Source organism: Colius striatus, chromosome 4, assembly GCF_028858725.1.
Source record: "Colius striatus isolate bColStr4 chromosome 4, bColStr4.1.hap1, whole genome shotgun sequence".
Classification (NCBI taxonomy): Eukaryota; Metazoa; Chordata; class Aves; order Coliiformes; family Coliidae; genus Colius; species Colius striatus.
The window spans coordinates 6094074-6118270 of record NC_084762.1 but is presented as its reverse complement, the minus strand read 5'-3'; the positions used below and the strand labels follow the sequence as shown (position 1 = coordinate 6118270).

Sequence of the window (24197 nt, the reverse complement as noted above, 5' to 3'; positions counted from 1 at the left end):
CGAGCTGCTGCTATGTTTTGTATTATTTGGCATATCTTTCACCATTGTATCTGAGTCTGCAACTGTTTTAAGAAAGAATACAGAATGAACTACAGCACTGAATTTATCAGGAACGGAGGTTTCGGATTGAAATGGGAAGCTCTGAGCTGTGCTGGTTTTGTTTAATGGCTCCTGGTTGGGAACTGGGAAGCAAACAGGTTTTGCATATATCTGTCAGATGCCTGAGGACGCTGGAAATCATATTGGAAGAATATTGATGCTGCACAGTGTGTTGTGCTAAAAGTAACTTTGACTTGTGAGTAATTAAATAGGGGAGAAATGCTCACGTTTTATGAAAATGGGCAGGTTTTAACATTCTGTTGGTTTTCTTCCATAGGGTGGGAAATACTTTTTTAGGGCCTACAAGGCTTTTGAGAAAAAAAGTCTGTGGTAGGTAACAAGGTCCCTGTTATGTGTAGTCCAATGCAGAGAGAAGGATGGTGTTGCAGAGAGAGTGAAGTGAAAGAGGAGACTATTATTTTGACCCCCAGCCTTCCCCATGATGGCTTTACTGGGTATCAGAAAAGCAGGAGAGTTGCTTTGCTCTTCCACCTGCAGGGAGTCCAGGCAACAGGACCTCCCTGTCCTTTGCCAGTAGTTGGAGGCCATGCAGGTGAACTGGAAATTACATCCTCCTTCCAGCACAGAAGGTGGTAGTATGGAGTTCTCCTTGGTAGGTACTAATGTGCAGTTCACCTTGTTTACTTCTAGCACACGGGGCAGGGTTTAGTTAAATTAACCCTGGGGAAAGGGTTAACAGTTGGGGGGTAAAAAAACTTACATTTAAGTTTGGGCAGTGTTGATGTAGAAAATGGAATTCTGGGGTATGTTCTTATTGAACTGATTATATGTATGTTCTTATATGAACTGATTCAAACAGCAACTTTCATGAGGATCACGTCTTGGGCTTGTTCTCAGGAGTGAAAGGGTGAAATGGAACTTGGCCATGCTACCTGCAGGCAGGTGTGATAGTGATAAGGATTTCCCAGCTGTCCTGTGAAGAATGATACCTCCAGCATCTAGTTTTGCATGCTCACCTTGGGCTTGCCTAGAAGTGCCTGTCACGTGGTTGATTTTGTTTGAGCTGGAAATTACACGCTTGATAATGATCTGATGTGCAGCAGATGCCTGGCTATTAAAGTCTACATGGCTTTTTATGGTACTTTTTTTTCAAATGAGAGCGGAACATAGCTACAGCTTATCACTTTCAGATACATCTACATGAGTAAATGAAGCTACACACAGATATCTTTGCATACAGGCATGTCGTATAGGGCAATTAAACCAAATGTGTAAATTGTGTATTGGCTCTGATGAGAACGAAAGATGGTTGCTCTTCAAACCTGATCTACACAATTGAAACTCAGAAACCACTATTTCACTAAGCTAGTGAAGTGTCACAGAAAGGTACACACAGCAGAAGGGAAACAGTAATGATACTGGCACAGAACAGTCAGATTCAGGGTGCTAGTGGCTGATGGACAGCTTTAGTGTTGTGTAGCTGTATGGAGGGTCAGATTAGACAGCAGTACAGGAAAAGCCCCACAACAGTCAATTGAGCTGTATCCATGCAAGGACAAACTCCAGAAAGGTATAAAGCCATAAATATACCATGCACTGAATTTCTACTGCCCACTATGAGAGATGTAATACTGAAAGAGATCCAGAAACCACAAAGCCTAATTGAGCAGTAACAAGAAACCCAAACTCTCCCCATTTAAAGATGTGTTTCGATATAGAGGATGGTTCCTCAACAGACTTAGGTCAGGCAGTGAGTCTGTATTCCTCATTATCTACGCAGAGTTTAGTGAAAGCTAGCACCAGCTCATCACTGCTTGCTAGTAGGAGTGATTTTAATGGGATTAAAAGTGAATATCTACAAATACTTACATTGTGGTTTCTCAGGAGGAGAAGCAACAAAAGCAAGGGAGCCAAATACCAACTCTGCATTTAGACAGAGGTTTGCCTTAGCTTGCCAGCTGCTCACCAGTAGCTCAGAAAGTGCCAAACACACTGCACTGAAAAGGGAAATGGGAATTAGTCGTGAAACTTGGGACAGTCAAGCAGCTGCTTAAGTTATGGTCCTTATAGAGTTTGGGAATCTAACTCTAGTGGTGCCGTTCTAACGAAAAAGGAGGTAAACATCAGGCTACAGGATAGCAGGAAACGGCAGAGGCAAAAGTGAAGTTCAAAGAGTAAGTGAAAGGTTGTGAGATTAAACAGCAAATATTGTAGTACCTAAGAATCAGAAAGTTTTGTGAAAACCTGCAGATTGTGGAGATTACAGAACGTTTGATAGTTTGTTTTTCTGTTGAGACGCCTGGGTCTGAGGACAGCCTCTCAACCCTGGAATGTACTATAAATAGATTAGTGTGACTGCAGCTCAATCAGTATTATCAACTCAATCGTGCATGTTATTCTTTGTGTATCTTTTATGGTACACGTGCTTTTCTCTTTTCTTCTGCTGCTTAGGAGTTAGAGCAATAAACTGAAAGTAAACTTTTGTACCAACGTACAACTAAATCTCACGTACTGATAACTTAATATTTGATTTGTAGCTAACACAGCATGCACTGTTATCTAGAGTATTAACATTTACTAAATATAACACAGACTGAAATTACTAGCCTGAGCTTTGCTTTGCAAAGAGAATACTGCCTTTATAGTAGATATTTTCTTCCTAAACATGTCCTTTTCTACAAGCTAAAGGAATGGTGCTGGGATATTCTATTTTCAAAGAAGTTTCTGAAGTATTTTTAGCTAACACAGACTGTAGTGTTTTGGTATAAAGAATGCAATTTGCTTAAAATCTTCAACTAAAAATAAATTCCAGTCTAGAAAAACGTCAGAAAATGTATTTTGTGTTGCAGCCTAGTCTGAGTTTGTACACTTGGGATGTTTTTGTTGTGGAGTTCCAGTCTCTGGCTGCAATTTGCTGTCTCCAAACTAAGTAGTCGGTTCAGTAGAAGAGAAACATACCAAAGGTTTCCTCAGGCTGAGGCTCTTTTGAACTTGGTGTCATAGATAGGTGTTTAAAGTCTCTTAAAAGCAGTAGAAGGAAAATAATACTCTGTTGAGAGAAGGAGAATTACTATTTATTTTTAAATAGTCTGGATATTTCTGGCTCTGTGGTGTTTTCGTGATGTTTAGATGTGGTATTGAATTCTTCCCTCATCCCTTTTCTTCTTGCAGAGTTTTTTTCTGTTTGTGTGTCTGCAAGTCTTAGGTCATGTAGATCCTTTTGATGGAGACAGAGAGCGATTTATTTGGAAGAGGCAAACAAGATTTTTGTTGGTTCTTTTTGCCACTCATGCCAATCTGCCTCCTGTGTCCAAATACACACTAAATAGGTCACTCCAGCAGAAATTGTTGTGTTAACAAACAAAGAGCAAAGCCACATTGGTGGTGTTACATGTTTGTCACACACAAAATGTCTTTCTAAGCACTTTTATCACTTCCTTACCTATTCTGCCTTGCTCTGAAGTGAGCACATAAGCATGAGTACAGCGACTGCTACACTTGATCTGATGTAACCTCCTCTTTTGGCAGCAGCTTCACATTTATATTGGATTAAGCATAATGTGAAACCGTACCTGACATAATTGGTTTTATGCTTCTAGAGGTTTTCACAGGGACATATGAGGTTATTAAGATGCATACATGGCTTCACAAGGAAGCAGTTGTAAATTGTTGCCCATGTTTGAAATCCACATCTTTTTTTCCTTGGCTGACCCACCTTTGAAACTGGTCATCCTTACACAATCTGGAGCAAATGCTGCTTGAAAGCTTGGCTTTTGTTTCCTAACCCCAGCGCCTCATCCTTATGCTGTTGTAGCTTCAGAATAGCTTGTTTCTTGCTCAGGGCTCACTCTGTAAACCCTCAGGCATTGGAAGTAGAAGCTCCTGGAGTGCATGCCTATCAACACACAGAACAGTAGTTGTTGCAGGAAGCTAGTGCTCCAGTCACAAAAGAGTGCCTTGGTTTACTAATGTTCATACATTGAATTGGTTGATGCTTGTGTTTTGTAACTGCATTAACATTAAAAATGGGTATTTCATAAGGATCAGGCCTGTTTGTGACACACTGGTGAGCTCAAGCCAAGCAGGAGGAAGTACAGGGAACATCAGTGGAGGTGTGAGAGGAGAAACATGTTGAACACACCTGACCATAGAGCAACAAGTCTCCATGGCCTCTCCAGGACTTGGCAAAAGTTCCAGGTCATAGCCTGATGCTGGGTGGCAGGAAGGTCTGGCTTTTTCGCTGTCCTCACTGAAATGAAGGACCTGTGCAGAGCATAGTGGAGAGTGAAGAGCCCAGTGGTGATGCTACCAGGCCAGGCTTGGGAAGGGCAGCTAACAGAGAGCATGTTTTCAAAGACAGACCAAATCAGAAATACTTTCAATTCACTAATTCAGTTCATGTCTATGCTGAACTTCCAAATCATTCCCTAATCCTCTTTCAATGCTCTAGGGACTGATAATAGGGATGCTGCAAACAGCCCTGGTTGATCCTTGCCACAAAGGGTTAATTTTGAACCATGAAACAGGCTTAACCTTTTCTTCTGGTTGGGGAGTGGTGGTTGTGCAGTCCTTACTGCTTATCTGTCATCAGATGAGCTTTGAGCAAGTAGTTTCAGAGATGCAGTGCTTGGATAGTGTATATTTTCCACAGCCGAGCTGAGGAGGCACGTTTGTGGTGCAAAATAGCTGCATGGGTGAGAACGGCAGGCAAGGATTACTTCCTAACCTTTAGTCTGTTTTTTTATGAGAGCATATGTTTGGTGCAGAACAGGAGCATTTTTCTCTGGCCATGTGTGTGGTTTTGGTGATAGAAATGTAATTGATTGAAATTATAATCCCATTCATCCTGTGCTGGAGTTGTAGAATCACAGAATGGTAGGGATTGGAAGGGACCTTTAGAGATCATCTAGTCCACCCCCCCTGCAGAAGCAAAGGAACAGAGCTTTGCAAGGCAATCTGAGTATCTTTTTCGGATATACAGGTATGTCTGTCTAAGACCTTCATTATGGAGAGACAATTGTTCATAAATACAAGGAAATAGATGTGTTCAGTCATCTTGTAGTTCCACTTCAGAAACTATAAGCACCTTGATTGGAAAAAATTATAAACACCATGCTAATATCTGCCATTAAGGAACTGAAAACAAGCAGGTGATTTTTTGCTGCTTGAGGGCTTGGGTGTTGAATAGTGAGGACAAGGACAAATGAATGCAAAGTCTAGGGAGAAAGTTGCTGCTGTTACTTTTATTCTCAGTGTTTGGTAGGGGATGTGTGTGCGTGGATGCATACAAACACTATTGGGATTTTCACTGTTTATTTTAGCTACAAAATTGTAGAAGCTTAAAATACAGCAACAAACCTGTTCCTATCCATCTATTTAATAACCATGACAAAGGAGAGATTTGCCAATTATGTGTTTCATCCACACTGAACGATAGCTGCGCTTTCCTTAAGTCGTAACGGTCAAGCCTGCTGTGGAATGACGAGACCTGGCTTTCTCCTTCAGTGCTATGTGATATGTGTTTCAGTTTGACATTATGTAAATACTCTGCTCTTAGGGAAGAAAATGACATAAAATTGCATCCTTTCTCAATGAGGTTTGAAGTTCTTTCGGTAGCTTCTCTCCTTTTTGAAGCTGTAATAAAGATCATAATTAGAATCCCAGTTGCTTAAGTGAGAAATTAGCATGTTCTTAAATGCTGAGCTGAGCCAGGTTCCCAGTGAGACCCCCTCCGGGTATCTGTCCTGCCCCAAGGCACTTTCCCTAATACCAATTTGCGTTCTAGACATATTAAAGAAAATCATATTCATTGCCACCTAGCAGTTAATCAGAGCCTTGAGATAGGCTTGAAATAATTTACAGCCTGCCTGCCGAAACCACCTGCATCCATTCATTTCCTACAGCCAGACCCAGGGATGCTGTAAAACTTAACAGAGAATGTCAGTCTGTCACCCAGTACCAGGACTGAGGCAAATTCACTCCATGCATGTCTGCCATTCTTACAAATTTATCACCAATGCTACTTGAGCCTACCTAGACTTCCTTGCTTGCTGTCTTCTAGGCTGTGGCTAAAGGAGCAAACATACAATGGCTTTTACATGATTATTTTCCCTTTCAAGAATACCTTTCCCTAAAATGTTTTGATTTTGGTTTCTTTGATAGAACTGGGCACCAACATAGATACCTTTTCTGTTAATATCTATTTCACCATGTGCAGAAGGTTCTAGCAGATTGGAATAAATTAAAACCTTAATGGGGCTAAAAGAAACCTCATTTGTAAATGAATTAAAAACAAAAAGCAAAGAACGCTAACACTGTAAAAAAACACAAACCCACAACCCCAAAAGCCAGACATTTTCATGGTGCAAAATACAGACTTAATTTCCAAATAAGTGAATGGTAAACTGTAATTGTATGATGTGCAAGAAAATACTCAGAACATATGAAATAGTAGTCACAGATTTTGTAGTCAAGATGTTCCCATTCTGGTTTTCCAAATTGTCGCAGAAGATACCAAAGGGTAAAGCAAATAAAATGCTGTCTGATACTGGTGGGAAACGGATTCAGATCTGGGTGTTTTGAGGGGTTTTTGTGGTTTTGTTTTGGTTTTGTTTTTTAATGATGAATTTCTATATTCTGACACCTCCTGTAAATTCTGCCTAACGTGCTTCTGATGTGCTCTTGTTTCTACAGGCCAAGGCTGCAAGCACAAAGGAAATTCGCTCAATCTCAGCCAAACAGTCCCAGCACAACTCCAATAAAGATAGTGGAACCATTGTTACCCCCTCCAGCCACTCAGATTTCTGACCTCTCCAAAAGGAAGCCCAAGACAGAAGATTTTCTCACTTTCCTCTGTCTTCGAGGTAAGAGTCTCGCAACAGCCTCGGGGGACGGTCTCAGTCAAAGAATGAGCTGTAGCACTGCACACCAAATAGCAGCTAGACAAATGTACCGCTGCTACACTTGAATATATCGTGTGCATTTCAAGTCTCAGCAATTTGACTGTGTCTACAGCTGGAGTATTTGAGTTCATGGTTGTAAAGACCATAAAATGAGGCCAGTAATAACGCAAAAGGATATTTCTTTTATGCTTGGCACTCTGTTATCCTGAATAGGGTTTTGTTTAGCTCTCAAGTCCTCCCCATCCTCTTTTGTTTGTCTGACTATAAACTGAAGAAGTGCTTAACTTGCCTGAGTACTTGTTACTGCAAGAAGAGAAATCTAGTTGGAAATTCCCCTTTTCTACCTACTCACTGTCTTTTATTGTGCAGTCTTGAGTGAGGCTTTTTTCATCTGACAGTGCATGGAGGGGTTGGCCTTGTTCTTAGCTGTCCCAGGAGCCAGGTTGTTCCCATGGTGATAATTAAAAAAGGTGAGCTCCTCCACTCTGCAAGCCAAATGCAGACGAGGCATCTGAAGTTGTACAAAGAGATACCAGAGTTAATCTCCCAGGAAGAGGTGCCCGAGCCTGGCTGGAGCTGTATGGTGTGTGTCTGGGATCACTGGTGTGGATCTGTGAGCCTGCATGTGAGCGTGAGCTGCAGCTGACTGTCCAGACTGAGCTAAAGAAGTAGACCTTACCTGAGGGGTTTTTTTTTCTTGGGACTTTCCATGGCCCTGTGGCCCAAGTCATGTACTGAAGATGATGACATCTTTCAGTTTAATCTCCCAGTTGTTGTGTTAGCTCTCGTGGCGTGTTTCTCTTTTGGCAGGTGCTGCCCTAGTCCCTTAGCTAGTCACTGCTCCATCCTTCATGTGCTGGAATGATGCCTTTTGCTGTTGTTCAGCCCCATGACCTGCTGAAAGGGTGTGCATTGGTTACAGATAGGGCTTGTCTAAGAAATTCTTACCTAGTGGATTGAATTCTTCAAAGCTGTGTTTGAGTTCCCCTTTCCAGTTCTGAGGTCTCCCTTGCACTGTTGCATCTGAGAGCAGCACTGGTCAACACCACCCGTGGCTTCCTGCTCAGGCTTTCTCACCTTAGTGCAGCATGGCTTGATTTCTTTTTTCTTCTCTTCTGTGAGATTTTAGGCTAGGGATAGCTTTAAATTGGTTACTAATTTGCCTGTCTTGACTCTGGGCCAATATGAAGCCTCCATCCTGTTGGGAGCTCTTAGTAAAGTGGGTGGGTGGAGAGGATGGAGAGGGGTGGTTTGCTAGCTTTTGTGTTTGTTTAAAAGATTGTAAGGAGAAGAATCTAATGGAGTTTAGAGTGGCATCACAGTCCTCTGAAATTTAATCTGTGGAAATGTATTTCTAATTTAGTCTGCTGCGAGCTTGATCAGTCTGTTGGCAGCATGTCACTGCTGTGATCTGGGCCAACTGCCACAGTTGTTGGTGGGAAAATTCAGATGGTGGGGGGGTGTGTGTGTGTATGTGTGTGAGCACACATGGCTGCATTCACACACTCGATTCCACTGCTTGCTAACTAAGCATGTGTTATTTATAGCTTTGAAGGCACTTGCACTTAAAGAAAGGCAACCTGTGTGGGGCTGTGACTTAGCTCCAGTTTTATTTTCTGCTGTCTCTTAGCATTCAGTTTTAACAATGAAAATGGAAAGCATGGGTATTTTTGTGCTATTCCAGTGCTTCATTCAGAAGGTTTGGTGGGTTGGTTGTTGGGAGGTTTTTTTTTTTTCATTTTAATCAGTGGCTGTTTAGCTCTTGCACCTGTAATTTTCTTCTTTGTTATTCATCTGTGGAATAATTGATGTTTTGTACTGTCAATTAAGAACTTGCAATTCATTCCTAATTTCTTCAGTATGCAGGAGTAGTCATATATTTCAGACAACACATGTATTCAGACTGCAAGATCACAATTACTATTATATTAAAAACCACAAAGGAAAATGTGCTCGGAGTGCCACATATGGTCTGTCCTTGGTCTGCTTAAACATGCTGAGGAAAAACAGAAAGGGGAAGCTGTCAGTGCTCTGTTTCAGCACCTCCACAAGTTTATTGCTCCATCACCCTTTTATAAACCCTGAAAAGAACGGGTAAAAACAGGCAGCAAAATCTTCTTGGGCATGTGCTACCTGGATGCATTTCTGTGGAGAAGCAGGAGAGCGACTATGGCTTGGAAAGAGAAGTGGAGCTGTTGAAATGATTATTAGCACTGTTCTGGCTTCAATGTCTGAACTGCTGTGTCCTTCAGGAGGTCCTGGCTGTCTGAGATTTGTGTCTTTTTGATCCCTTGGGAGATTTACCTTCAGGTGGTCATCTCTCTTGATGTGCCTGCTGGAAAAAAGGAGGTGGAAGCTGGTTCTTAATGTGCTTGCAGAATGTCCATGTAGCAGTCTACTGATATGTCCAGCTCCAGAAAGGTCCTGCAAATGGCCTTCCAGAGCTCTGGGAGGCTTAGTTTAGTGGTGCTTTTCTGCTGGGTACCCAGTGAGCTTGGAGAGGGAAAAGCCAGCAGCTTACTTAAACCCTGCATAGGGAAGACTCTTTTGCAGTGTTTTTGAAATGGGTTTGTTTCAGTTTTGAAAATCTGTGTTGTTAAAGTGTTGAGAGATGGAAAAGTCTTTGCTTGGGACATGAGGTTGTTCTGACTTATGTCCAGATATGTCTGTCCAGCCCTGGTTGTTAGTACTTTCATGATGAAACACAGGTCACAGTTACATGGAATTAAGAACACACGTTGACAATTGTTGAGTAGTAGGTGCAGTGGTGATAAGATCCAGGTCAGTCAATTGCCATGTTTGGGGAATTTTTAAATGTTTCACTTTGTTTTTTTTAAAGCTAGGACTCTTATAGTTACAGAATCACAGAGTGATAGGGTTGGAAGGGACCTTTAGTGATCATCTAGTGCAATACCCATGCCAAAACAGGTTCACTTAGATCAGGTCACACAGGAACGTATCCAGGCAGCTATTGAAAACCTCCAGAGAAGGAGCTTCCACACCCTCCATGGCAGCCTGTGCCAGGGCTCCCTCACCCTCACAGTGAAATAGTTTTTCCTTATGTTTAAATGGAACTTTTGTGTTCAAGTTTTTTTCCCATTACCCCTTAGGGGTTACTCTTTTAGTTCCTAGTCCTTCAAAACACTCTGATGCTATAGTCTCAGCATCAAAGCTTTTCTTTGTCAAGATAGTCTTCTCCATGACTGGTGGGAAAACAGCTCTGTGGTCACGTCTCAGTCCTTGTCCCACCACACCCAGGAGCAGTGTCAGAAGCACAGTGGAAATTTGTCACATGGTGCCAGCATGTACTTTCAATTTCTATTTTTAAACAGAGAAATTTAAAAGTCCCTTCACCACTACAAGTTCCCCTTTCAGTGCTCAGGGGGGCTTATTTTAAGCAGCAGCAGCTGAATTATGTGAATGATGGAGCAGTACTATCATGTGACACGTGGAAGAAAGGCCCTTGATGTGTGTCAGGTCCCATACTTAGCAAAAGTCATCCCATTTACCTGGCCTTCTGCTATGTGTCAGAAAATCTAATGATTTAAATCACTTTTATTAACTTATTTTTTCTAAACATGCTGCCATTTCAAAGGGAGATAATTTAACCAAGACGACGGGCTTGGTTTCATTAGCCACAATAATAAGGGCTTTGGACGTATTTTTAATTTGATTTAGGAACTCCTGATTTGATAATGCAATGTACTAATTACTTCTTCAAAGGTAGGCAGAGCTGAATGAAAAAGCTGTAACAGTTGATGAATATCTGAGCACCCTGGAATGCGTCTCGCTGACCACACTTGGCTTTTTAGCATTTTAAGATCCTTAAAGATCCACGTTTTTATTACTATGAAATTCTGACCTAGAATTTCCAGTGCAACAAGGAAGGGAATAGTGCAGCTATCTCTGAAGTGTTTGTCTGCAGCATTCTTATCTTTAAATAGCTTCTTTGAAGGAGCCTGTATGCCCCTTGCCAGAGGCGTAATTAGTATCTTGCAGCATCTTGCATCAGCGCACGCCGAGCTACAGTGTGTCATCTCCAAATGCTTGTACAACAGCTTTCACTTTTACTCTTTCCCTCTGATGAGATTTTTCTTAATAGCCTCTGTTACAGTGCATTTAAGTTACCATTACTCTCCGTAGTTATTTACAGGTTAACAATATTGTGAGTGGAATGATACAGGGCTGAAGGGGGAAGGAGGCACAATTCCCTGCGAGCAATAGATCTATGGCAAAAGGTGATAACAGGAAGGCTATGATTAGGAGCCTACATTTTAAGAAGTTTTCCCATGATCAATTTTCTAATTAAGTTGAACCTTTGGGAGTTACATGCTAGAGAATTTCATGGATTCCTAAATAAAGATGGTTTAATTGAGATCTCACAAATTGAGTTTTCAGGCTTTTCTAACAACTCTTCTGCAAAACGAGTGATTGTCGTTCTTCTATCACTACTGCAATGGCTCAACCATCTGATGAGTCACTACAATTGGACAAAGCCAACAGAGAAAATCTCACTGTAGCATGTTTGTTCAAAGTGTAGTAACTTCTAAATCTCAATCCTCTTGCAATTTGCTCTTAAATAGGCTTTTAATTTTTTAAACACCTCAGTTGGGTGGTAGGCTTGGGCAGCCTTTGATCCCAGTCATCCTCCTCTCAGGTCTTAATAGGAAGGATTGTCTATGCCAGTAGATACATGCAGAGGTTTTCCATTAATTCTTAATTTAACTAGTTCTTAATTTTGGGCATGTTAGAAAACCATCGTTAATTTGCCCAGCTTTTAATGAGGCAGAATATGTGCTTGACTGGTCATTCAGTATCAATAGGTAGTCTAGACTTGGAAAACTGCTGACTGCATCAGTCGTATTCTTGAAGCATCAGCCTTCCAAGGATGTTGCTGCTGTGGAGATGTGCCTGCCAGATCAGAGTAAGCACATCAAATAGCACAGCAACTTGATTAGGCTGGAAGCAAAGCAATGAAATGCTGACACTGTCCAAAAATGTAAGCTGCTTTGCAGTCTGGGTTAGTTTTTATAATTCCAAAAGGATATTAAAACATGTAGATCTACAACAATTTGTTTAAAATACTGGGGGAAGACTTTCCATTGATTTTGTTGTTAAATCATTTGGTATTGGAGACAAATTTAGGATGGATTGAAAACACAGGAATAAACTTGGGAGTGTTGAGTCTTAAATGCAAACTTTAGTAAATGGTTTATGCAATTAGGAACTGTAATCTCAACAGTTTTGAAGTTCTTTAAATTAGGAGGGACACTGATGTGTAAAATGAGCTACTTTTCATACGTGAAACCATTTAGTCCACCTGTGGCATATGATGTTGTGGGCTGGTAATTAACTCTTGTGATGGTTTAGGACAAGAGGAATTTAATCAGTGTTGTCAAGAAGTGACTATTTGGGCTCACAATATGAAGCAGGCAGAGAGAGCCTGGTGACCAACACCATGGCATTATTCCTTCCCTGGGGATGGAAGTGTGTGGGAGATTTAAGGTGTGTGAACAGCTGCTGAATGCAAACAGAACAGCCCATGTGTAGTACTACAGCTGAATCAAAGTTTTTGGGGCCCTTTTGTGATATTAATGATTACAAAATCAACTCCTGCAAAAGAAAACTAAACCCACCCACAGGATGAAATTAACTCATTGTAACAGGAGACTAACCTTGCAGTTCAGCTCTTTTATTTGCCAGAGTCCCTTGGTGAGCTACTTAGGGATAAATGTTGAACTCTGTATATAGGTATTGCCATAGCTGGACGTTGATTATGGATGAGCTACTGGTGTAAAATCTTAGTGCAGCACTTCAGAACCTTGCTGCTCAGTTTTGGGTGCCCAAATGGGCAAGGTAGAATATTCTGGCAAAGGCAATCCCTGCTCATCCTCCCAGCCAGAAGCCTGAGAATCTGCTTCTGCAACCTGTGAACCCACCATAAGTTCAGTGCTCCCCGAAAGACTTTGTGCTAGGAATGTGATATGGAACCTCTTGGGTATGAAACACAGTCTGGTAGCCTTGTTGGGAATGGCAGCTTGGGAGTTTGAGACTTGTAGATTTGCCTTGTTCATGGTGGAGGGGAACATAAAGTTGGGGCTTGGTTTTGAGGTTCACTGCCATCATCTGGCCAGGTTAATGGAGGTAAATTTGGGATTGTCATGAGTTATGAGAAGCACTCTCCTTGTTTTTTTCTAATATTCACTAGTCTGTTACTCTGGTATGCATTTTGTTAACATTGAAAAGTGACCCTCTTGTTTTTTCCTGGCAGATTCATGCATTTCCCCACCCTTACACACTTTGATATTGTTTAGTTGTAGTTCTGCTTTGAAGAGTGGGCCAAGAAGAAAAGAGTTTTATGTTGTTAGAGTAACTGATAAGACAGTCATAATACTAAGTATCTTGTGATTTGTACAATGGCAGAGGAAGGGAGAGGTTGAGCTCTGTTTTATTTCTGTACTTGGGATGGCCTTTTCCTCCCCCTTGCTCAGGCACCCGGGAGCTCCCTCCGGGACTGTTCCTGCAGGTGGAGTCAGATAAGTGACTTGCTCTTTCCTATAGAGTTTATGCAGTTTGTTCTCTCTTAGCCTTGCTTTATGAAACGACCCATCAAGTGTGGGCATAAATTACATTTATTTGCACTTCAGGGACTTGGTGTTGTCCTGCCAAAATGTAATAAGTAGGACATATAATAAACGAGAAGCAGGCCCTAAATTACACGCATTGAGATGCCAGTACATTGGGAGCATTTGGGAGGCAAGGTTTTTCCACCTGCATACAGCCCCAAAACGGGGCCATGTGTCAGAGGAGAAGCCAAACCTCTGGATGTGGCTCACTGTAGGGCTTGGCATGCTGCACGTTTATTGGGGCAGGCTTAAGTCCCACATACCTTGACCTGCCTTGTACCTAAATCATTCTGATGTCTTAGATTGTTTTAAGATTTTTTCCAAAGCACATCTGGGTTATGTTTAATTGTTAGGAGGGAAAAAAAAAAAGAGAGGAGCTGGAGGGGGAGTTGGTGTAAATAATTCATGGAGAAGAATCCTCCAATTTTGCAGAAACCACAGCCCAAATTACAGAGAAGGCTCTTGGATGGAGATGATTTTTGTTGTGGTTGTAACATACCAGGGTTTGAATCCAGTCCAGATGAAAACATTTGGTTTGTACTTCAGTAAATATTGCAGAAACACTGCCAGCTAATTCTGAAGAGTAATGAAATAGGGCTTTTGGCAAAGCCCGTGCACTTTCCATACTTCTGATTCCACTCTTCAGCTCCAAATTCGGAGGTTTTTTTGAATACGTTCAGCTAGTCCAAGACAAAAGTTAATGTAATCTAATGAGAAACAAAACATGCCATCGTTTAGGAGGAGGGAAAATTACACATTTGTCAAATAATAATAATAATAAAAAAGTAATAACCTCATTAGTCAAATGAAATGGCTGAGAAGAGAGTACAGTTTATTCTGTTAACTGGGCACTTGCTGCTGACATCAGTGCATCAGGGGGAGTCAAAATGGATTATCTTTCGAGGTCCCTTCCAACCCTTAAGATTCTGTGATGCTGTGTAAGCATCAATTCTGCCTCCTGACAGCAGCAAGGCTGAATTTTGCACACACACACACACACACACACAGAGTAGCGTCTGAGAACTCCTAAAAGCACCACCGTGACTTTAAAAAACGTACTTTACTTTGTACTTATTGTTGTATAAGCACCAAATTATTATAACAGAGGACATAAAATACATTTGTCATCCCTTCATATGCATTAGGCAGCCCTGTATGTGTAGTTGGGGTAATTGTTTTTCCTGTATAGTTAGGTTTCCTTTTGTGTCGCTCTCACAATAGGAGGGAAGACAAAAATACTCAGGAGAGAATTTCAGTAATGAAACTGCAGATACTGATGGAAGCAGTTGCCAAACATACTCCAAACCTCATTTTTTAAGGAGCTGCATATCCTCCCTCTCTGTAATAACTCATAGCTCATTGTAACCATGGTGAGTGGAAAAAAGACAACTCGCCATTCACAGTTGTCTCCAGATTTACACAGGGGTATCTGATCACAGGTGCAGTAACTTCCACTCTGATCCTGGTGAGGAGTGGGTACTGGGGTTCTGTTAGCTGTTTGACCTTTACATGTGGCTTCCAGTCCTGTAGTTAACCACAGCAATTTCTTAGGCTTTCAAAATTGCATGATGCAGGCTAGCTTTGGTGATGTGGTCTTCCTTCCCACAGTGATTTGGAGGAGAGGGAGAGAGCTGGCAAGTTCCCTTCAGGTTGCTGCCTGGCCCTGGGCCCTAACTTTTATGCTCTCTTTTAACAGTGACTTGTTAAGTGGGAAAACGTGAGTGGCGCGTGTCCAAATCAGAGCAGCAGTTTGATGGTGCCATTAGACAGATATTGGTGTTAAAACTACTCAATACAAGGTGTTCTTCCTGCTTTAGTATATTAGTTACTATTTAATGTCAGTAATTCTTTCAGTATGTTCTTTCTCCCATTGCTGCTGTGGACTGTATCTGTCCAGCCCTGGCTTATCTGATGCTTCCCTTCCTCTTTGCTGCTACATGCTCCTTCTTTCAGCTTACTTCTTCTGCCCTGGCTTCTCCTTCCTTCCCAACATGTTGCCATTGCCTCATCCAGTTCTCTGGTGATGGCATGTGCTTTTATGCAAATATTGATGCAAAACAAATCATCTGTCTTGAAAGGGAGGGGAAAAAAAAAAGCATTTAGGAGTTGCGTGCCTAGGCATCGTCAGGACCGAATGTAAAACGTGCAGCTCCTGCACCAGGCTGGAAACATGACTGCATTTCATGTTTTGTTTAATAACATAAAGTGATATATGAAGCTACGTGTTCAATAAGAAAACGTGTGCATAGAAATTTTCCAAGTCTTTCCTTGCAAGCCTGTAACATCACATTACAGTTACAGCTTTATTAATGGGCTTTAATTTCCTTAGTCTGGGATTTTAATCTGAAGCCGTTCCCTGATCCGATTCACCATATGGCCCCACAAAGAAGTTATACTGCCACAATCGAGGTGGTGGCACAGCAATAAGAACCAAAAGCCAGATGGAGGTAGATGATCTGTAGACCGTTTTTGATGCCAAGAAAAATGTCCACGCAGCCACAGACAGTCTAGGTGGTTCTTTGTATGAAATGTCTTCTAAATAAGCGGTGGGAAGTCAAGTTTTGTTTTCTAGATGACCATCAGATTTGCTGAGCGAGTGGATTTTTCAGATACCTGCTTATGGGGTGTGTGGCAGGGTGGGTTTCTCAAAGTGGAGGGGCTGCTCCTCTGCTCTCTGTCTTAATCTTCTACAGTGCCCATGGTAGCAGCTGCCTGCACAATTCAGAGGCTCCTGGCACAGAAGGAGACTTGTAAAATTCAATACAGCCACTGGCTCTAGAAACTCTCTGGCGGATTTTTCTGACATTTTCTTGGGAATGGAAGCAAGAAACGGGGGAATTACATACCTAGAGTGCTGAGACCTGGCGTGCAGCATCTCCCAGGCACAGATGTTGCCCTCTGTCCAGTGCATTACAGCTTCTCTCTTTTGCTGATTACCATTAATTCAATTCAAGTGTTGCTCTTTAGGTTGCCCTGGGCAGTCTTTGAGATTCATGCCTTGGTGCTGGGGAGGGCAAAAGGAAGAGGAGAGATGATTGCTTACCTTTGATCTTGCTGGCTGCCTGGTAAAATACATGCAAGAATGAGCTGGCATAAATGCCCTGTTGGTTCCTGCTGCTGAGTGCATGCAGGCAAAGACAAAAATGTGCAGAATAGTGTGTTGTAAATTCAAAAGTCAAGCAGTTGCTTATAACTGTATGTGCTGTGAACGTGTGTATAAGTGTCTGGTGAACCTGCAGTTTTCCTCATGGCATTTTGGAGGGGTTTTATCATCTTGTTGTCATGTGTGATTTTCATGATAAATGTCTATTACATGTGGAGAGACCTGAGAGCAACAACTCTCAGCAAAGTCTGGCTGTAAGGTAAACCACCACATTCTTAACTTGAGATGAAGATAGGGCGGATTTATGGGGAAGGATAATATATTTTGTTAGACAAACTGGAGATTCCCTATAGAAGTTGGCTATGGTGTCGTGTACATATCCTTGTCTGGCCTCAGAGACAACAAGGGATAGTTAGGACAGGAATCTTTATTATAATAGAGAAGGTGAATGATCATCCACTATTAACAGTGCAGCTTCACTTGTTTGAGCTTCATTAGTTGTTCAGTCCTGAGAAGTCTGAGCTGTGTTTCCATAAGGAATTTTGTTCTCATAACTCTTTGCTTGCTTCAAACCACCAGTGCCATCAGCCACTCACACTTGCAGGTGTTGCCTAATCCATGTAATTGTCATTCTTTTAGCTTGAGTGAAATCACAGTGTACTTAACAGGCTTGTGTGTCATTCACTTTGCTCATAAAGGGAACTTGCAGTATCTTAAGCAGCCTGTTTCAGTTTTAAACTAGTGTTTTCTCAGCCTTTTGGACGTGTTTACCCACAGAGACCTCAAGTGAGTGTGGTTTTAAACAGCTCAACCTGTAGCTGTGAACAAATTTTCAGTATTTGAAGCTATGACTGAATTTTTTGTTGCAAAAGATGATGACAGAAATAGTTCTAATATAAAAAGTGGCAATGCTTAAATAGAACAAAAAAAAAGCGTGAGTCCAGCCTTTTTTAAAATTTCCTTTTCTGTTTTGCAAGCCAACTTTTAATAAATACATAGGAAAAGCTGGAGGAGGAGGAGAGGAGGAGGTGACCCAGACTGAAGGCCAGCTTTTCTCTGAGGTCTCATATTGCAGAGCACTTAGATCAGTGACGTGAGGACTAGCAGGACTCTCTGTGTTATTGGACGTTGTTAGTCTAATTTCTCTAGTCATGTACAACCCCAACAGTCCCAGCTGTCCCGGGAATGCAGCTTAACCATTGTTGTTCATAGTTCTCAGTTGGAAAGAATTAAAAGATGTCATTCTGACCAAAGAGTTATGCACTGAGATGACAATGACCGAATACCAGGAGTTAGGTGCAGTTTGTATCTACTCTCACACTTGGGTTAGACCCTCCCTCTTGTCTAAGCAGAAGGACACAGTGCTGTATTTGATTCTGCTTTAAAAAGAAAAAAGATTGGTACTGTAATAACAACATTTGTGTTGCAGATGCTAATTTCTTGGATGGCTGCTGTTGAAAGCTGCTGACAAAAGCTCAGGGATGAGGAACTCTAGGGAAGATGAGGCTTAGAGAATAGACGCTATATTTGGTCTCCTATTTTAGTGTCTCAGAAGGATAAAATTTCTGACTGTTTCTCTAATTATAATAGAGAGATTTCAATCTGTATTTTAATGTAATTGTGAGAGTTCCTACCAGTAGGTTTCTTTTACTGCCATTATTTGTCAAGACATTAATGCACTGATGGTGCCAGACTTAAGATCCTGATTAGAACTGCACGGTACATGCAGAGCTAATAACTCCTGAATCCATACACAGAGCTGGGAACCTAGATGGCAGAAAAAAGACAATTTTTCAGGCAGCACTGTCCCAGAATAACTGTTTTGGAGTCTTCTAGTTAGTTGGTGTTGTGACTTGAAACTCCCCTCCAGCAGGAGAATTAATGTGCCTCTCAGCACCTCTTACCTACTATGGTTGATTGCTTGGAGTGTGCCAAAAAGTTCTGGGCTTGCATAAAAAATGGGAAGGTTTTTGTTTCTGTAGGTTGCTGCAGCTCCCATGCCTTGAAATATGTCAGCAGTCTTAATTTGATCATTAATCTATATCAGAGTTAAAGTCATGGCATGCCAAAGACTTTCCTCCTGTGTCCATGTGAACCATATGTGTCCATACATTTATACCTAGCTTGGGTGGATTAGTACATGTGTTGTCTCAGGGGGAGAAGAATCATCCTGCCTTAGGTGCTGCTGCAGTGTTTCCTATAGCAGTCGCTGGGCTACCACCAGTGCACGGATTCAGATGAGCAGGAAATGTATGAGCCAAACATAAGCTTTAGCTAGTTGTTGGGAGTGGCAGCACTAACAGCTCAAAACCAAGGGAAATGCAGAGATGGTGCTCTGAAGAGCTTGAAGACAGGAATCTTTCCTAAGGAAGCGTTGGCCAAATAGCCACTGCCTTGTGTTGATGGTCTATAGCTCAGCTCTCTTTGTCTTTAGTTTTATGTGGCTACAGGGAAATAATTGAAGCAATGAGTCCCTGTTTTCCACTTCTGTTGACTTTTCGCCTCTCTTTATCTCCACAAAAAAAACCCTTTTGTAAAGAAGGGGAAGGCTTCTACAGCATCTGTCTCTCCAGGGAATCGACAGAAGACTCATTTCAAAGTAGAGACTAGTGTCAGGTATAAAGGAAAATGTCCATTAGCTGTCAGCACTATTAGTATCTTGAAAAATAGTTATTAGGTGGCTACAGTCACGTTGTGTGTCCTGATGCAGTGCAGGGAAACCTGTACCCTGTTGCATGCCGTGTAAAAGACATGTTTAAATGACACTCCCAAGTTGTTGTTCAGCTGAAACGTCCTCGCTTATCTCTCACTGAATTGTGTGTTGTAGCCTACCCTTGCACAGACGAGGCAGGTGGGAAGTAAGCAAGAGGTGAGAAGCAACATTCATTCTCAAGAGAACTGCATGAGGAACTGGGAGACCTTTGCTCTTTTTTTCTCTGTTGCCAGGGACCTCCCAGGCAAATTTAAATATCTCTATGTCTCAGGTTTTCTTTGCTTAGAGTGGAATCTGAATACCACAAAGCATTTTGTAGAGCTCTGCAAAGCATTGTGAAGTTTAAATACTAATATTTGATTGTAATAATAACCTAAAAATATTACTGGGGTGCAGACTGATTTGTAAATGCCTTTTCTCCTGTTTGGGAAAGCTGTAAGCTTATAGTTTGTGTGTTAAGACTTCAGGAAGGCACTTAAGCACGCATTTGAAATTAAGCACATGCATTAGTCCTTTTCTGAATATATAAAGCTATTAATTAGGGCTTGTAGCAAGACTGTTTGATTGTCTAAAGTATGAATAGAATGTGCTGGGACATATGTATCCTGTTGGTAAAACATGGTAAATAAAACCCTTTTGGTTAGTCATGCACCAGTTCTCCTCTTCCCTTGCTATGCATAACACAAAAAATAGGTGATGATCAATATGCTTAGTGCAGTACGTGAACGTAACAATGCTAATGAGCCATTTCTTTATGATGCCCAGGTTCTCCAGCCCTGCCCAGCAACATGGTATATTTTGGAAGCTCTCAGGATGACGAGGACGAAGAGGAGGAGGAGGAGGAGACAGAGGATGCAAAAACAGCCACAAACAATGCTTCATCATCATGCCAGTCAACCCCCAGGAAAGGAAAAACGCATAAACATGTACCAAACGGGCAAGGTAAGTTCTACACAGTACCTACATAGTGCTGTTCTGCACTGCCTGGTAAAGAAATGAGCTGAATGTGCTTAATCCTGTCCATCCTTCTGGATCTGAGTGGAAAAGGATACAGACCATAATGGGAATAGAGAGTGAAATGTAGTCTTAGCATCTTCTGCTTTAACCTGTTTCTCCTGACAATGTGAACTTCATCTGTGGTAGAAATATAACTGCAGGGCTGGAATCTTGTATATACTGGAGTTATGCACACAGACATGTGTATATACACACACGGCCACTCTGTCTCTGGCCTTTGAGACTGGTGTTTAATCTAGAATGGTTTTATTTTATCAAAGTTAAATGCAGGCATTCATAAGCATTATCACAATGTGTGACAGGGGCAACACTTAATTTCTCACATGCAATATTGATACCCCAACTGCAGGAGGTTAAGGTAGACTGCATTTGTGTTCTTGATTGGAAGATTTTGTGGAAGAAGCTTTTTCACGTTGGTTATTTCTTTGCAAATCAACAATGTCTGCATTCACCACACAGTGTTTTTGTCATGGTGTCCTCATGCTATATCTTGATAAATGGATCTGTATATGCTGCAACCTAGTGTAAAACAGAAGACCTAAAAGATAAGAGTGAAAATTTTCTGAGCCTGATATAATACTTTACTGCCAAAATCCTGTGTGATGGGGTTCTCTTTTCCATCAAGAGCTCTTCTACAACAGCTCTGTGCCCTCTCTGCCTGACACAATTTAAAGATGGAGCCTGTTCTCTTCATTCCATTCCTCAATATTAGTTTACCACAAAGATCTTTCCTTCTAGTCACTGTCCATTTAGCCTTAATGCTGTAAAAAGCCATTGATCAAGACTTGGCACTTCAGATTGATTTCTAAATAACACCCCCTCCCCCCCAAAACAGGCACAAAACTCTACATATGGAAAATGAGATTGTATGTAACAGAACTGCTGCCTTGGAGTTTTAAATGTGATGTAGCATTACAAAAGGAGCCGATCGTGTTCCTTGAGAATGTCCCAGATGGCAGCCACTTTGAGATAGCTCAAAATCAGAGACACCTGAAACCTTAATTGAGGGTAAGTAAAGGCAAACTTAATGAGCCATCTAATGGCTTCATAATCTTTATCAATATAGATCAGAGTGAGCATAAATGACGCCGCTGCTTTAATAGAGCTGCACAAGACCTTTCTAAAATACATAGGAGACGTTGTGAGATGTTTTGACAAAGGTGATGAAAAAGTAATTCCCAGAGAAGGCAACTTCTTCTTCTTCATCATCATTGTCATTTCCTTTTTTTCCCCCTTTTTTTTTAAATTAAAATTCCCTTACCCAGGGGTATTCCCATTTTTCAGTGTCTGTTATTTTGGTTGACAGCCAATAGTATATTTTGTTTCTGGTTCATGTGTGTCTGTTTTAAATGAGACCACACACAAAGGCAGACCAGGGACGGGTGCAGCAAATGAACTTAATCTAGCGTGAGAGTCTAATTTTAATGAATTAAAGTCTTTTGGTTTTAATATACAATGTGTAGTCAAGCACTTTGGACCTGAAAATGCTAAGTATTTGCTATGACATACAACAATAAAGGTTCAGAGCTTGATTAATGTCATTAGACGGCGTCAAATGATTGCTTTCTAGTAAAAGGGGGCCTGAACAACTTTCCTGGGCGAAGTCATTCATCAGTATCCACTTCTGATGCCAATATGGGTTTTTTCTATGGTTACACAGCAAACTATTTGTTATAACCTAGGCCCTTCAGCCACCTTTTGGACCGCTAACTCAATCAAAAATGCCTAGAGTATGAATAAGAAGCATGCACAGCATATGGCATAGATTGCTGCATGAATTGAAGTAATTAGCTCAACTGACTTGTCACCAACCTTATGCTTACACAGCTATATTTAAAACATCAGATTATTACCTATGCCTTTTTATCCTGCTTTCTTAGTACTTTCGATGCGTTGCTCCCATACCCAACTGTTAAACCTCAAAGCAAAATGTTTGTCAGGGGCACATTTATCCTCCACATTCGTGGGAGTGTGGAAAAGGGATATGTAGCAATGTGAAGTCTTTCCTTTGTGCAATATCTTAGTGCAGGCAGTGATAGTTAAACTGGTTTCTGAGATATTGCTGTGGTTGCCACAAGGGAAAACGGTTGAGATGTGCTCTTAAAAATTGGTTTCATGTCATTGCCAGACTTCAGCTGATTAGGTTGGATCTGACATATGTTAAAACAGGTTAGCAGCAGATAAAGGTTTGGATGTCATTGGTGGTGCTTTGTGCCTTGGTTAGAAACTAGTATTAGTTCTGGGTAGGTATTTCTCATGTCTTGTGGGATGTTCTTTACATAACCCTTCCTATTGCTGTCATTTTCAACTTAAACATTTCTTACTGAGAGAAGATGCTGTCTAAAGACTTCAGGTTTTGTTTGCAAGAGTGCTGTTCTCATGTAGAGTAAAATGTTAGTGGTTTTTACTTGCTTATGGATTAAGTATGATCTCACAGTACCTGTCATAGATGAATTCAGGTTAGAAGAGACCCCAGGAGGTCATCTAGTCTTACCTCTTCTACAGAATAGCATCGGTAACTTCTCTGACAAATTCAGCAATAAAATTGGCAGAGGTTTGTGCTTTTAATTATGTATATCTTTTGAGAAGGGGGAGATTTTAGAAGCTTTCTAGGACTTGATGTGGAATTTTGGTCCTAATCAGAATGATTTTCATTGAGTTAGTATTTATAGTGGGGTTAAAATAGTGGAAGGCCAGAAACTAATCAACTGAATCACTTGTTCTCCATATAGCTATTGACTTGGAAAGACTGGGTTCTTTTCCCCAGCTAAGAAACCATATTAACATTTAGTTGGGACAGAGAAATCCCTCTTGCCGTTTCAGTTGCCAATTTGGTCTCTTTAAAGCATGTAGTTCCCTTTGAATTTCAGACCTTCTAAGTAAGTCTGTGTTGAATTTCAGAATTAACAAATGGGAAATTAGGGATGATACAGTGCTGTGTATCGCAGCAGATAAAGCAGAGGTTTGGATGACTGTGTGGTAGTTGCAGCCCCGTTACTGACCCTTTTGAGTGTGGGTGTAGGAACCCCATAATTCTTGGTGTTCAGATCCAGAACTCCCAGCCACAGGATGTCTGTGTGCTGCTCAGATGGATATGCTTATTTTCCAGCTTGCATTTTGTACGCATCTCAAATGACCATCAGTCTGTCTGAGACTATTACACGGCTTTGAACACAAGGAATTCGGTGGAAGAGGCAGGCGGGAGCATTGGGTTAAACAATGTGGGGTTTTTTTCTTCGGTGTAGCTGCCAGGTGTGGGGAGAAACTTCTCAACCACAGCCTTGATGACAGGGCATCTTGCCAGTAACAGAGGAGGAGATGGAGAGACGTTGATCTATTTGAGAATTGACCTTATGCAAAGGGAGGAGGGCGTCAGTCATCAGCTGCTGCGGGCTGACGTGCAGGGAAAGCAGGTTCTCTGCAAGCAGAGCTGTACTCCAGTTCCCTGGGGGATGGGGAGGTACCGACTCTAAATTACATCTCCTCACTGCTTGGAGGAAATTCCAAGTTGTAGGTAAGAGGGTAGGCTTAGGTCTCTGTTCCTTTAAAAGTAATTCTTTGTCTTCCACACGACTAAATCAGTCCTGCTTTGATTTCATTCTGTGACACAGTGGAAGGTTTTCTCCGCAGGCTCCTGAAGGAAAATGTTTGGGAGTGCCAAATGTTTTGTTAGGCAGGCTGGGATCGGGAGCTGGAAGGTGCAGTTGGGGAGTTGGGGTTATCAGTCCTATCACAGGAGCAAACGGGGATAGGCGTTGCTCTGCTTGAGAGGGCTT

The 24197-nt window shown here is 41.5% G+C and overlaps 1 protein-coding gene across 3 annotated transcripts in view; it reads left to right on the top strand.

Annotated features, from left to right (window-relative positions):
* The window catches only part of JARID2 (jumonji and AT-rich interaction domain containing 2), a 209921-nt gene that overhangs the window by 142629 nt on the left and 43095 nt on the right, over positions 1–24197 (top strand). For all 3 annotated transcript variants that reach the window (XM_061994455.1, XM_061994456.1, XM_061994457.1), the window contains 2 exons: positions 6754–6923; positions 20170–20346. In XM_061994455.1, coding sequence (XP_061850439.1) covers positions 6754–6923; positions 20170–20346 — 347 coding nt within the window. The remainder of the gene's footprint in view (positions 1–6753; positions 6924–20169; positions 20347–24197) is intronic.